The sequence below is a fragment of the Periplaneta americana genome, chromosome 12 (assembly GCF_040183065.1).
Source record: "Periplaneta americana isolate PAMFEO1 chromosome 12, P.americana_PAMFEO1_priV1, whole genome shotgun sequence".
NCBI classification, from domain to species: domain Eukaryota; kingdom Metazoa; phylum Arthropoda; class Insecta; order Blattodea; family Blattidae; genus Periplaneta; species Periplaneta americana.
The window spans coordinates 97,710,583-97,725,473 of NC_091128.1; the positions used below are offsets into that span (position 1 = coordinate 97,710,583).

The 14,891-nt window shown below is 39.2% G+C and overlaps 1 protein-coding gene across 1 annotated transcript in view; it reads left to right on the top strand.

Annotated features, from left to right (window-relative positions):
* Positions 1-14,891, top strand: part of LOC138710698 (uncharacterized) — a 320,335-nt gene that overhangs the window by 162,695 nt on the left and 142,749 nt on the right. Inside the window, exon 8 of the mRNA XM_069841761.1 lies at positions 752-1,053. Within this exon, the coding sequence (XP_069697862.1) occupies positions 752-1,053 (302 nt within the window). The remainder of the gene's footprint in view (positions 1-751; positions 1,054-14,891) is intronic.

The following is a 14,891-nucleotide window of genomic DNA, read 5'->3' on the forward strand; positions in this document are numbered from 1 at the left end:
GAGCGAGAGAAAGATCGGGTTTTTTGCGTCAACGTATTAAGGGAATGTTCGTGGACAAGTTGCTGCACAAAACTGGTCCCTCTCTCGCTCAGTAAAATTGTAAAAAATTCTCAGAAGGAACTATCACAATATTACTCGTATCACAGTATTACCAACCTTTATCCAATAGGCCTACCAGAAAAAATATAGGACAATTATCTAAATGTTTGCGATATTCTGTTAAAAAGGGACCAAATTAAGAGATGTTTTTAAAAAAGAGGAGAAAAGGGAATATGGACTAAAAAGAGACAAAAGAGAAGTCAAAACCACATAATTTTGTCGGTGGACGATAGTTTTGAACATCGTAATTAATTATTTCATGTTTCGTGTTGAAATAAAAAAAGGGATTCCCTTTAAAATCCGGTCTCTAATTATTATTTCATTTAAATATGTCCTTCTGTTTTCAATCAAACATTTTGTCTCTAAGAATTTTTGTACTACTGTTAGATGCAACACAGTTTAGTAGATGGACTCTTCATGAACGTGAATAGTTTGTTTAAAAGAATAACTGCAGTATGTCACTTTAATGAACGCAATTTCCCATCCACCAGCAAATTTGAGTAGGCCTAGATATTTGTATGCAGTCAAAGTCCTAACTAGAGGAAAAAAGTCTTCACTAGTAGCCAAGTCATTCTGCAGATTCAATCGATCACCACGGACAAGGAATTATCTGTGTAAAAAATGTAAAAAAAAAAAAATGTTGATTTTACAGGTGTTGCGGTACCAATGTCCACTGTGTACACGCGTGTTCCGGAAGGCGACACTGCGTTGCCATTTGAGGATACACACAGAAGAACGTCCCTTCGTGTGCAACATCTGCTTCCGGGGTTTTGGGCACAGGTCCTCCATGATCAAGCACGTGAAGCGGGCGCACCGCGGAGACGCGGGGTACGTCTGTGAGATGTGCTCCTTCCGCAGCGCCAGCAAAGCGTCCATGGACCGCCACCGCCTCACTCACACCCAGCGCATCAAGAGCTTCCTCTGCGCCGTCTGCGGGGCCAGTTTCTTCCTCAAGTGAGTACATGATACACTACTCTTTACAGTTATCTGGATTGGTATACAGATCTACTGGTTTCCAGGTTTTGAATCGATAAAACAGAAAGTAGGTTCACGAGCTGAAGGGACAGCGAGTACAGAGAACGGAAAGAATCACAGGAATTTCTCATGCGAAATGTCATCTGCCAGCTGTAAATTGGTAACATGATTTCGGATAACGTTTAGCGGAAAAAGCGAACTGTAATTCACTTTGTGTTTGTTGTTATTGTTAATAGTCTATTTTACGACGCTTTATCAACATCTTAGGTTATTTAGCGTCTGAATGAGATGAAGCTGATAATGCCGGTGAAATGAGTCCGGGGTCCAGCACCGAAAGTTACCCAGCATTTGCTCATATTGGGTTGAGGGAAAACCCCGGAAAACCCTCAAGCAGGTAACTTGCCCCGACCGGGAATCGAACCGAGCCACCTGGTTTCGCCGCCAGACGCGCTAGCCGTTACACCACAAGTGTGGACTTCACTTTGTATACCAGTATTGAGTTCGTATGTCGCTGTTATCCGCAGGGCTTGATTTCAGCCGGAGCTGTCTTGAGCTTAGCTCCAGAACGTCTCACCAATGATTAAAAAACTAATATCAATAATGAATTGTGAATTGCAAAAACCCAACAAATCACAATTTTTCTCAAATCCGTTTTTCATATAGTTTTATTATTCATACACAGAACTTTCAAGTAATGCAGAAATCCTACATGTCCAGTGCTCAGTGTAAATTTCACAGGCCAATAAATTACTGTGAACTGCAGGAAATTTCAGGAACACCAGAAATTCAAAGCATGAAGAATTTTTTAGAAACTAAAAAGAAATTCAGTTTGCTTTTCTTTGTTTTTTATCGGATTAAAGGAATTTGAAGAATTAAATATGCTATTCTCATAATTTTGAATGTTTGTATACTTGTGTATTTTTTTTTCAATTTCTTGGCTTAAATATGCATTTAAAGTTGTTTATAAGATAAAAAATTGTCCTTATCCATTTTCTTCGCCTAAAATTGCTTTAAAGAAATAAATTGATTTTTATTAGTCGTGAATTGCAGAAACCCCAAATGTCTAGGTAATTCGGAATTTTTTTTTCAGAAAATATTAAAGAAAAATATTCAAGTTCATGTAGGGCCTATGTCAAACACTAGAACTTATTACTATGCTTGACTATAATTGTTTGTTTACTATGCCGCCTTTGCATATCTTAAAAGTAAATGATTTGCATTAACTTTTTCGATACATGTGTATCATCTTCAGATGTGAAGTGTTAAATTAACATTTATAACGAAAACCTTGCCTATTAGATGGAACTTAATATGATGATATTCGGGTCATACTAGTGTGATTACATTAGACTTAACTTAAGTTGATCTATGATATACATACTATGTTAGGTTAAAATCAAATATTAATAGCTTATCGGCAAACTACAACATGAAATTAATTATTACTATGCGTTAACAAAAAGAAAGTCATGCAAATCTAGTCTTTCAGGTGAAGCTCCCTGTAAAGCAGGTTTGAATAATTTCAAGGAAAAAATTTTTCCCTTGAAATTATTCAAAAAGAAAGTCGTTTCAAAATACTAAGCGGTTTTGAAGATAATCAGTTTTTGTACCTCCTGAAAAATTTACTGAAATAGACATGTGGGATTTCTGCAATATTCACAATTAAATTGTAGAGAATATTGCAATCTCAAATGCCGAATGTGAGAGGGGGTTTTCTCAATGAACTTTATCAGGGATACAGAACTGGCGAGAGAGGGGTGGAAAGCATGAGGAAAGCGTTGGTTCCCCGTCCACAGTCCACCGGCGTTGAATGACGTATCTGTGGCCCGTACGCAATCACATAAGACAGACACTGAATACAAATCCCCTCCCCTACCAAGTCAATGACGCGGGGGTGGAAGGAAGGGTGTGTGAATATTTCGATGAGTGACGTAACGCCACAATTGTCGCCGAGTTCTGCAAGCCTGAACTTGATAATCACTCTGATAAGAGCGTCTCTTGATGTAAAATGCATGCTTAATTTAATCTTTTTAAGACTTGTGGGATCTCCAGTAAACAGCATGTAAAATCATGGTTGACACAGAAACGACATTCCGCCCTATACACTAAGTTCAAAGAAGAATCATAAAAAGGATACCATAAAGAGAATTATGTACTATGGAAATGTTATTCAAGAACTTTATATTTCCTTGTTTACCAGTAACATGAATGTTAATATCACTTGCTCTTTGTGTAACAAAGATTATTTCTTGGCTTATGTAGATCTATAGTCTACCTTAAATTCTTAATGTTTTAATTTCCATAAAATATAATTCCTTAAATCTGTAAACACTTTGGTTAATATAATTCAATCCCACCACCCTAAACAAGTTTTATTGGCAAATGTTACAGAGTAATGAAGACGTAGTCTATTTTTTGGGAAAGGTTTATGAATAAAAGGCGAATTAATATGAATGTTTAATAATAACGTCAGAAAAATTTAATATTCCTGGTTTTATTAGCAGTTTACATGTAAATCATTTCTAGGTCCTATTTCAGAATTAAACGGGAAAGACAATCTAGGGAGAGGAACACCCCTAGACTCATCTAAACTTAAGCTACATTTCAGGGCTCCGGTACCTTAAATTTTACAAATTAAGCACTGGTTATCCGCCAGACATGTAGATACCACATGATTCAGACAGGTCCCCAGCGGTCAGTATCCTAGATCAGTGGAAAGTCACTTAGGCGGTCTAGAGTCGACGGCAATTCGGAAGGCGGTAGTCTGCTAGCGTTTGCGTCGAGAGAGAGACAGAGAGAACAAAGTAGCGTACAACATTGCCACATCGTACTTCACGCGCACGTGCAATACAAATAGCGCAGGAGAGAATTTAAATTATCAAAAGACAATAATGACCTTAGCTGTTGATTATTGTAAGCATGACACCAAACAAACCCTCTTTCCTTCACTAACAATATTCTTTGCACGGTTCTCAATCCCAAACCACAAGCTTCTGCGTCGTTTCTTGCACGTTGGCAACGTTGCAGCCAGCATCAAGATGGCCGGCAGCGTTCTGATCGTCAATGTTTTTAAAATAACTATACACCTTAAACACTATCTTCCGCGCCTGCCTGTGCAATACTTGTCTTTTTACAGTCTCTTCTTCCATTTATTTATCTTACACACATAGTAAAAGTAGTTTTACTTATTCACAAGTGAACAAACGAGCTCGGGAAGTACTTGTTATAGACTGATTCCCATTGGTTCTACCCTAGATCATATAGGCTATACCCAGATCGCTCTGCGTTATAGGCTATGACGTAAAAACTTTTTTCAGGCTTACTATGCTGCCATATAGTTGTTACATAAGGAGTCACGATATAATTCCCATTTGAATTGCATTAGCGACTGTACTGCCATCTCATTTTCGTTTACGGCGGACGGGTGGCGATCCTGGCGGTTGTTCTCTTCAAAGTGCAACCGATTTAACTTAGGAATGAGCAATCTATATGTGATCTGGGGTTCTACTGTACAAGCTTGTGACGTCACATACCAGAAATGCTACGGTGCATATAGCAGCTGACCGCCTTCCGAAATGCCGTCTAATCTAGTCTGGCATGATAATCTCTTCGAGGCATCTCTCATCTACCACTGGGACCTAATCGTGGATTTTTCACAGAGGACCAATGAGATGATTGGTTATCCCCAATCGCTATCACTTATCATCGAATCTCGTACACTTTTCCCTGATACATTATGAGTAAACTAAACAGAAAAGTAAATTAAAACTATTGCATTGGCGATGTACGCTTTTATAATGTTGAGGAATACTGGATAACTTTGTGATAATCCACATTCTCTAATCCTGTCCGTAACAAGGTTGACTTCAGTCAATGCCAGGAATCTAACTCGAGGTCGCAGAATGATAAGCCCTCAGCTAGCGGAGAAGCGCAGCTTATATGAAGTCTCTTTTATTTCAAACAGATGTTAGATACATAAATCCTTCCTGAAATACTTAAACAGATAGATTGAAAGTGTAATACGATTTAAGTTAGTGTTCTGTGTCACGAACCCGGATTTGCGACATTCTTGAACGCATTAGGAATGAATCTGCCGTGATTTTCAACTGTCACTAACGTCACCTAGGCAACGCTTTATCACTTAGATAATTGCCGCAGTGCTGGTGCATGAGTCGAAGTTTATGTTGGTGCACGGAAGTGAGACAGGTGTGGCCGCGTACAGCCCCCGGCGCAACGTGAGCGCTGCACTCCACAGTGCTATATGATATCTGATTAATGATACACAGCTCGTGATTGTTGGCTGAGTTTCGAAACGTGTTTGTCAGTGCATTCTAAATACCAATTAATAAGTTTTCGACACTCATGTCGTGTCGTTAACAGACCGTCGTATACGTAGGGAAAAATGTACGAGCAATTTAAAAAGGGGTTTGGAAGATTTTATGCAATAGTTTCCAGAATACTTTTATATCATACATGGGCACAATTTTTGGTTACGTGAGGCACTCTATTTGAAATAGTTTGTTTACTAGGAGAGGAGACTGCAGAGTAGGATGGGAAATATAAACTGCTCTGACCTGCGTCACCTTATCGTAATCGCTAAGGCGATCAGTGGCGAATTATTAGGAAAGCGCTTGGTTAACGTGAGAGACTCGAAAACTTATTCAATTTGACAAATTAATTCGCCAGCTTTAATCATAAACCTCTTTACTATTTCTCCATCATTGAATTGATTTAAATCACAGGCGAGAAATCACGTTGTCTACGTTTATTTTCTTGAATATTCTGGCGTTTATCAAGATTACTTATTAGATTTCCACGTTCTCGACCTAAAATAATTTCAGAAAATCAAATTTCGTTTTCTACGCACATTTGATGTGTGTGTATATATATATATATATATATATATATATATATATATATATATATATATATATATATATATATATATATATATATAAATTTCTTTTGGAAATAATACGTACAAACAACATTTAATTCCTCGTACCTTTTAATGCAGCGTGTTTAAGGTATAATGTCGTATTTAGTATACTATGCAAATGTTAAGATCATACATTTTCTTCGGAATAATACGAAAAAATAACATTTAATTTGCCTTACCTTCTAATTCAGCATGTTCTTTATGACATAAGGAGTAATGTCGTTGTATATTAAATTTATTAATGCCTAATAGGATTTTCGAGCATAACATACATCATATGTTCTCCCCTTCTAAACAGCAAAAAAAACTCTTCCTCCCATTTCTCATGAAATAATCGTTTTCTAACGCGTACACATTGCTTTGATAATGCCATTATGCCACCACTGATATTGCTTATGAAACTGATACAGAACCTGCCCATGCCTAGGGACTGTGAAGATGATGTCACTCAGAGCGATAAGCTCTGTTAAGGTCAGTGAGGCACTAATTCTCAAGTGAGGCACGATGCCCATTTATGTTTTATATCAACGTGATAAGTATCCTTGCCAAAAGTGCTAGCCGAAACGGGTAGTAGCTGTAGACTATAGCTTCAACGCTGCGGCAAGGTTACCATAAATTATAGGCTACTAGTGGCCCTTAGCAGCAAATGCTGCTTGTTGTTTTCGAAAAATAGACTTAGCCTTATAATAATAATAATAATAATAATAATAATAATAATAATAATAGTAATAATAATAATAATTGTGAAGAATTAAACGCAGAATAAATATTGGAAATGCCCGTTATTATTCGATTGAGAAGCTTTTATCGTCCATGATGAAGGATGGGTGGAACGGAGAAAAATTCTCTCCGGCACCGGGATTTGAAACAGGGTTTTCAACTCTACGTGCTGACGGTCTATCCACTAAGCCACACCTGATTCCCATTTCGATGCCGTATTGAATCCTTTCAGTTTAAGTTCCACCTCTAGGTTCCCTCTAGTGGCCAACTCTCATGCACTGCGTCGTAGATGTCTGACAGTGGCACAATGTCCAACACATTATGTAACGAAGTGCACTCATTACGAGTGACTAAGTGGCCGGGATCCGACGGAATAAGCGCTGTCTTAAATCACTAAGTGATTATTTTCGCATATCATATTATTACAATGTACCGAAGTACATATGATATTTTCATGCAGAAATTCTGCGTCATCATACGATGAAGGACACATAATGCGAACTTCATAAGTGACATCAATAAGGCGTCATCATGAGCCAACTAAAACAGGAGATAAAGGATAGGGTGGACTGTTCCCTTCCCCTTCCATTACATACATCACCGATTAGCTACACAGTACAGATTCCAGATGCACACAATGTTTCTCCTGTGACACATCATCAAGTGATGTACTGCCTGATAATAGATGTACATATCAGCCAGAACCTCAATCGGACGTGATATATATATATATATATATATTAATATAGTAGGCCACCCTGTCAAGCATGCTCTCCACTAGTTTGTGTAGGAAATCCACTGGAATGCGTCGCCATTCCTCTTGCAACATGGCACTCAGTTGGACAATGGAAGTTGCCCCATGTTTCGGCGGCTACTATGCAGTGGTATGCAGACAATAATGTTCACCGGTTGGACTGGCCTGCACAGAGTCCTGATCTCAATCACATTGAGCACCTTTGGGACGAATTGGACCGGGGATTGAGGTCTCGGGAGATGCGGCCAACTTCCACTGTCCAACTAACTGCCATGTTGCAAGAGGAATGGCGACGCATTCCAGTGGAGAGCATACCTGACAGGGTGGCTGCTGTTAAGCAACAAGAGGTGGTACCACGAGGTTCTAAAGGGGCAAAAACAGTGCCTAATTACTTTTTAGTAGATAGTGTGTGTGTGTGTGTGTGTATATATATATATATATATATATATATATATATTAATTCAATTCGGATTTGAACATGGATTATTATCTGTTGTCGATACGATGTCCTTTCGTCATCGGTGGAGGCCCGGCATCATGCTAGAGCCTCATCACGAAGGTCCCTCCGTTTGTGTACGTATCTATTTTGTCTACCACAATTAATAGATTCTTTCCCCGCACCGAGTATGAACACTCGTTTCGGATCCTTGGTGAAACAAAAATGGCAGAATTTCAAATGGTTACTGTGACAACACTGTAAGCCACAGCCGAATGCTAATGTTATTAGTAGTTAGGCCATGAACCAATGTAACTTGTATGATCACACGCAATGACGCCACCACCCCTCGCTACGGGCATCAAAGAGCCAAAATTTCCTATAAAATTAGCCGTTCCCCTCGGCTTCCCTCAGTAATTGTGTATACGATATACGTAATGCGCGCGCTGGTTCGAGTCCTCATGGGGGAAGAAATTTTCTTATGAAATTTCGGCGGTGTATTGGACCGATGCCCACCCAGCATCGTGATGTACTTGGGGAGCTATGATAGGTGGCGAAAATCAAGTTTCGCAAACCAGCTATAACGGCTGGGGGAATCATCGTGCTAACCACACGATACCTCCATTCTGGTTGGATGATCGTCCACCTCTGCTTCGGCATGTGGACGTGAGGCTAGCAGCCGGCTGGTCGGTCTTAGCCCTTCAGGTCTGTAGCGCCATGGATTTACTCTACTTTACTTTACTCTACGATATTCGTAGGTCAATATCTTATCCTCCTGAGTTCAGAGAGTATAGTATACTATACCATACCTCATACTTGATTATGATAGAAGATATATGTGCAGAGACACGAAGTATAGTATAATATATTTGCATTTGTGCCGTAAGTGTAACTTTCAGAATTGTTTCAACATTTTTCCTCATGTCAGTGACATTTTTTTTGAACTGCAGAATTACATTGAACTTTAAAAATAAAATAACACATGTCTCAGTACTTAGAAGGATATGTCATAGATATATGATATGGTACGGTACGGTACGATACGATGCGATACGATACGGTACGATACGATTAGGCCTACGCTGCGATGTGTTGTGTTGTTTCTGTGTTGTAATGTGATGTGTTGTGTTGTGATATGATGTTATGCGATATGTTGTGATGTGATGGGACGCGATGAGATGCGCGTTGCGATTGTTCTGATGTAATGTGCTGTATTGTGATGTGATATGATATGTTGTGTTATGATGTGATGTGTTATTTCTGTGTTGTGTTGTGTTGTGATGTGATGTGATACGATACGTTATTATATAGCCATCTACGTCTCAGTGCAAGAAACTGGTCTCCTTATCTGAGACTTTAATTGGGTTGATTATTTGGTTCAGTTTTTCCAAGATTTTTCCCAAACGTCACGTAATCCATAGCGAATCTTCTATCTCATCTTGTAATTATCAATTCTACTAACACTAGACAACTTTGTAATGATCAATATAGCGTTATCAACGAATTAAAACGGTACGATATTTGATATGATGTCCAATATAGCCATGCTCCCCTTCTAAAATCGTTTCCTAACACCTGACTCAGAGCAAGCATCTTGAAATGAATGTCCGCATTGGTAATGTCGCAGAGATTGTCTGTCTGCCACAAAGCAGAGTTGCGTGGCATAAACAACCTTCTTCTTCTTCTTTTGTACTTAAAACACCATAAATTGCGTTACACAAAGATACCTGACGTTTAATGACTTAAGTTGTAAAATGCCGTACACACATCTCGCCGGGGTGTTGAAAGCAATACGGGAAAACTATTAACTCGTAACTACCCGTATCCATTGCTAACTGCAGCTTAACAAACACATCACAACGTGAGTGTGCGAAGACGACCATCATGGAAATCAGCGGAGGAAGACCAGCAACTTTAAAGAACCATTAGACTCTGTAATGATACCTATAATTCACTCCCTTGAAAGGCTTCGATGAATGGCAAGAAATTGTTCAAACTTTACTGTAGTGTGAATGATGTTCTTGTGGTCGGAGAGTTATGTTTCAGATGTGGGTGTATACCAGCACTTTGCAATCATTTCGAATTTATTGATACATGTAGATTCTATTTCGCGTGCAATACAGGGACAAACTAGAAACTCGTTCTGGAATCTTCCGTTCCATATTTTTCTACAAACAATGGTTTTCCTAAAAGTAGGCTATAATCTGCAGTTAGTAACAACGATGAATATTCTCAACTAGTCATACTAGAATACTAGGTACATTTCAGTATTATTTCGTTATAAATTAGATCTATGTATTTGACTTGGGTCCCGCGTCGTAGCGTCGCGGTCTAAGGCATCCCGCCTAGGACTCGCGTTACGGAATGCGCGCTGGTTCGAGTCCTCATGGGGGAAGATATTTTCTCATGAAATTTCGGCCAGTGTATGGGACCGGTGCCCACCCAGCATCGTGATGCACTTGGGGAGCTACGATAGGTAGCGGAAATCCGGTTTCGCAAACAGATATAACGGCTGGGGGATCATAGTGCTAACCACACGATACCTCCATTCTGGTTGGATGATCGTCCACCTCTGCTTCGGCATGTGGACGTGAAGCCAGCAGCCGGCTGGTCGGTGTTGGCCCTGTAAAGGGCAGTAGCGCCATGGATTTTCATTTGACTTGGAGTCTGCGCCGTGGAGTCGTGATCTAAGGCATCCTGCCAAGGACGCGCTGGTTCGAATCCTCATGGGGGAAGAAATTTTCTCATGAAAATTCAGCCAGCGTATGGGACCGGTGCCCACCCAGCATCGCGATGTACTTGGGGAGCTACGATAGGTAGCGAAAATCCGGTTTCTCAAATCAGCTATAACGGCTGGGGGATCATCGTGCTAACCACACGATACTTCCATTCTGTTTGGATGATCGTCCATCTCTGCTTCGGCATGTGGACGTGAGACCAGCAGCCGGCTGGTCGGTCTTGACCCTTCATGGGCTGTAGCGTCATGGATTTACTTTACTTTTACTTGACTTGGAAATGTATTTAATTTTTTTTAGAAATGTCGTCGTCGTCGTTGTTGTTGTTGTTGTTGTTGTTGTTGTTTAGTCAACTGTCCGAAGGCAGGTCTGAACCTCACAAGTGATACCAAGAAGACACCACTTATGAAGCAATAGGCCAGGAGATAATGAGATAGGGTGGCCAGTTCTTTTCTCCCTCCATTGCATACATCGCCGACTAGCTACATATTTTTGGAGAGTATTAGAGTTTATTTTTATGATTACTTTAAATCTCTACGCCTAATATAGGCCTAAGTTTACAACATCCTCATATTATATTCGTTATTTATTTATGGATACATTGAGCTATTCTTTACTTGTTATTTAAATCCACAAGTTTATTGGTTACATATATAGGCCTATTTACTTACAAATTGTGTGTTATTAATTTACTGTTAATTTGTTTACTAATACATGCTTTGTAGTTGGCGGGAAACCAGTGAAATTTTCGGCCTTAACTAACAGCGTATTCCGAATCTCACTGGTCCGATGGCATCAATGACGTCACGTTGCAACGAAAATAAGGAACAAAACTGCTGGAAGGATCGATGCTGTCATGGCGACTGTGTAAGTGGTTATCTGTGTTACGCTAGCAAAATTTTGCGAAATTTCCGTACTGCCATCTCGTTTAAATAAAAGAGATCATAAACAACTTATTTCTTGAACCGGTAGTAATAACTGGTCCGTTGACATGTTCGCTCATAAGCCATTAACATATTGTTTTTACGTTGTGCTCATTACAAACAATACAGCAGAACTAAAGCAGAACACACCGCCATGACACAACAGTGCACGATGTCATTCGTCTGCTAATTCCCCCCTATACAAGAACCAATCAGATTCACTGATGGCGGCTGATGGAGACTGCCACCACCTCTGCAAGTTGATGGCACCGGTGCTACACCGGTGGAGCATCAATGACGTCATCGGTGGAATTGGGAACACCTTGATCCATCGGATTGCTCACCGGTGAGATTCGGAATACGCTCTAAGATAGCATATGACGTCACATTGTCAGCAGTCAAACATATGCATCCCCAAACAAGATTCGAATCCACGACCGTGGCTTTCACGTCGTGTTGAAGCTCAATGATTCCCATGCTAGCCTATAATTGTGGATTTCCTGCCTCTTTAAAGTGTCATCTGCAAAGTAGCAAGCACTCTGGCACGTTTAGATACAATCCGATGAATGTGTATACTAACAGTCGTTTCTCACGTAGTATGATAATGAGGGTCGGGCAAGCTTTCAAAGGGGCTGCAGTTGAATATGGATCTGTGTTATCTCAATCACATGCGAATGTTATTAATAGGGATCTTTGGCAGCTGGGAGATAGAGGTTTTAATTTGAAAGAATATCAAAATAATGTAAATTATCAAATATCGTTATATAAAATAATAACTCGTGTCTTTGGCTCAAGAGCTTGCTCGCTGTTCTTTCATCCAGACGGTCCGGGTTCGATTTCTGCCCAGACTGTGATACAGTTTCTGGTGGAAAAAGCAGATGTTGAAGAAAGTTTTCCTCGGAGTACTCTCGGTTCCCTCTATTATTCCACCAGCACTCTCTACCTAACCATAATTTCATCCATCATCTACAATAGTACGTAGGCTAAGCTGGGGCGAAGTCTTGGGTATATTACGAGTTCCTAATTCTGATATAGAAGAAACTTGCAGCCTCCGGTCCTGTGGCGTACCAAGTACTTGTCCGAGGATAGGACTTGACTGTCAGGACTGAGGCAGAATCGTCCAGTTGTCAGCAAAGAATTCACGATTGCCACTGACAAGCAAACATTCTCATGGGGGTAGATAAAAAAGTGGACATTACGACAAAGTGAAGAGAACCGAACAGAAGCATTTGAAATGTGGATATGGAGAAAAATGGAGCGTGTGAAGTGGACAGACAGAATAAGAAATGAAGTTGTGTTGGAAATAGTGGGTGAAGAAATTATGATGCTGAAACTGATCAGAAAGAGAGAAAAGAATTGGTTGGGTCACTGGCTAAGAAGAAACTGCCTACTGAAGGATGCACTGGAAGGAATGGTCAACGGGAGAAGAGTTCGGGGCAGAAGAAGATATCAGATGATAGACGACATTAAGATATATGGATCATATGCGGAGACTATGAAGACAAAATATAGGAAAGATTGGAGAATGCTGGGTTTGGAGTGAAAGACTTGCCCATGGGCAGAACAGTTATGTATAAATCTATGGGATCATCAATTTGAAGCAATATTATAAAATTATATTTTATAAATTGTAAAAATAAAAACATGAGTTTGTACGTTTGGTGACCTCATCATGCAGATAATTATATAGTATGGACACTTCGCGTCGGTACTTTTGATGTAGCAGGACTGATTTCAATGACTTCAAACCAGTTTGAGCGTGAGATTCTGCTTTCTCCCAGGAGTTGGCACTGACATCACACCAGCTAGCAGTCGACACAGCGGAAATATAACACATACAATTAACACCTCTAGGTACTTTATGTACAAAATAAATTGGACCGATGAAATAATAAATCCGTCATTAACTGTAATGTCTAGACTCTATAGTTCCTTTATAATGAGTGTTGAGACGTTGACCCCAACAACAATTAAAATATGTAATGATTTGATAGCGCTGAAAATGGAAAAACAAAACTCCTATGAGAAGTAAAACCATATACCTATATTATATTGTATACAAATATTAAACGAATTTGATATATAATATTATAATGTATTATATTATTTTATAATATAATTCATTATATATAAAATACAAACAATTATTATTACAGTACAACTAGTTTGTCGCTGAGAAATAATGAAAAGCTGTTAACTTGAATTTATTTGAAGCAAAGTGTTACTGGATTACGCAATAAGGTAGACGATATTTGGATCTTGTGTCTCAACTCTTACACTCAATTATTATCTTATAGTGTGCTCGATTACACAAACCTCTAGCGCTTGAAAGTGGAACTAAACGCCGGCGCACAGAGAACCAAACACAGGAAAATTCGCTCATTGTCCATTCTTTGTAATCCCTATTCGCTGGTGACCTGAAGAACCCAAAAAATGTAAAAATGAATAGCCTATATGGTGTCATTTTAAAGAAGCAAACCCCTTGGCACACTCTTTATGAATGAAAAACATAGTATTTGGAAACATGTTAAAAATTTTCGCTTTTAAAACCCCTATAACATTTCTATATAAAGTTTTTTCATAAAATGAAAAATGGAAAAGCTACAAATGATGTTTCATACTTTTTACTCAGCTAGTATTGTTCCAGTATAATAAAATTCCACAACGAAACACTAACGTGTAACTTATTCATCAACCACATAAACGTCGTTCCTTCAGTTTCATATGAAACATTACTGGTCCCAACGTTAAGTGGACTATTCTTTGTATCGAAATTTTCCACAAACATTGTAAAATACAGCCTTTCAAGCTTTTCATGAGACGTGGGTTATGTAGTCAAGAATACTCGCCAGTGTAGGCTGTCCCCAGCTGGATCTCTGCACACAGAGCCCTAAATGGCTTATTACTGTGCGATACGACATGGCAGTACAGGTTTAGTAAAAGCTACTTAGGAAAGAGGTCGAAATTATGAGATAATAAGTTAGCCAAATGTCTGCTGACGCTGCAACTGTACGTAGTGTCAGGGAAGGTGGAAGAGGAGTAGTACAGTCACTGGATAACAGGCGGCACCACTCAACAGCGACGCCACCGAAAATGTTAATTGTCAAATGAAATGCATTTCTCGTTAATTTTCGTGATAAACAACTCATTATATTTTTATATACGAAGTGAAAGATGCTTATTAATTTATTTTTCAGGCATAGGAGCCGACTTCTTCTTTGAAATATTTGAGATAGTGGTCAAAACTCTGCACAAAAGCCCGAGAAAACTTCAATTGCTGGTTCTAAAAAATTTCCTTACATAATTTACA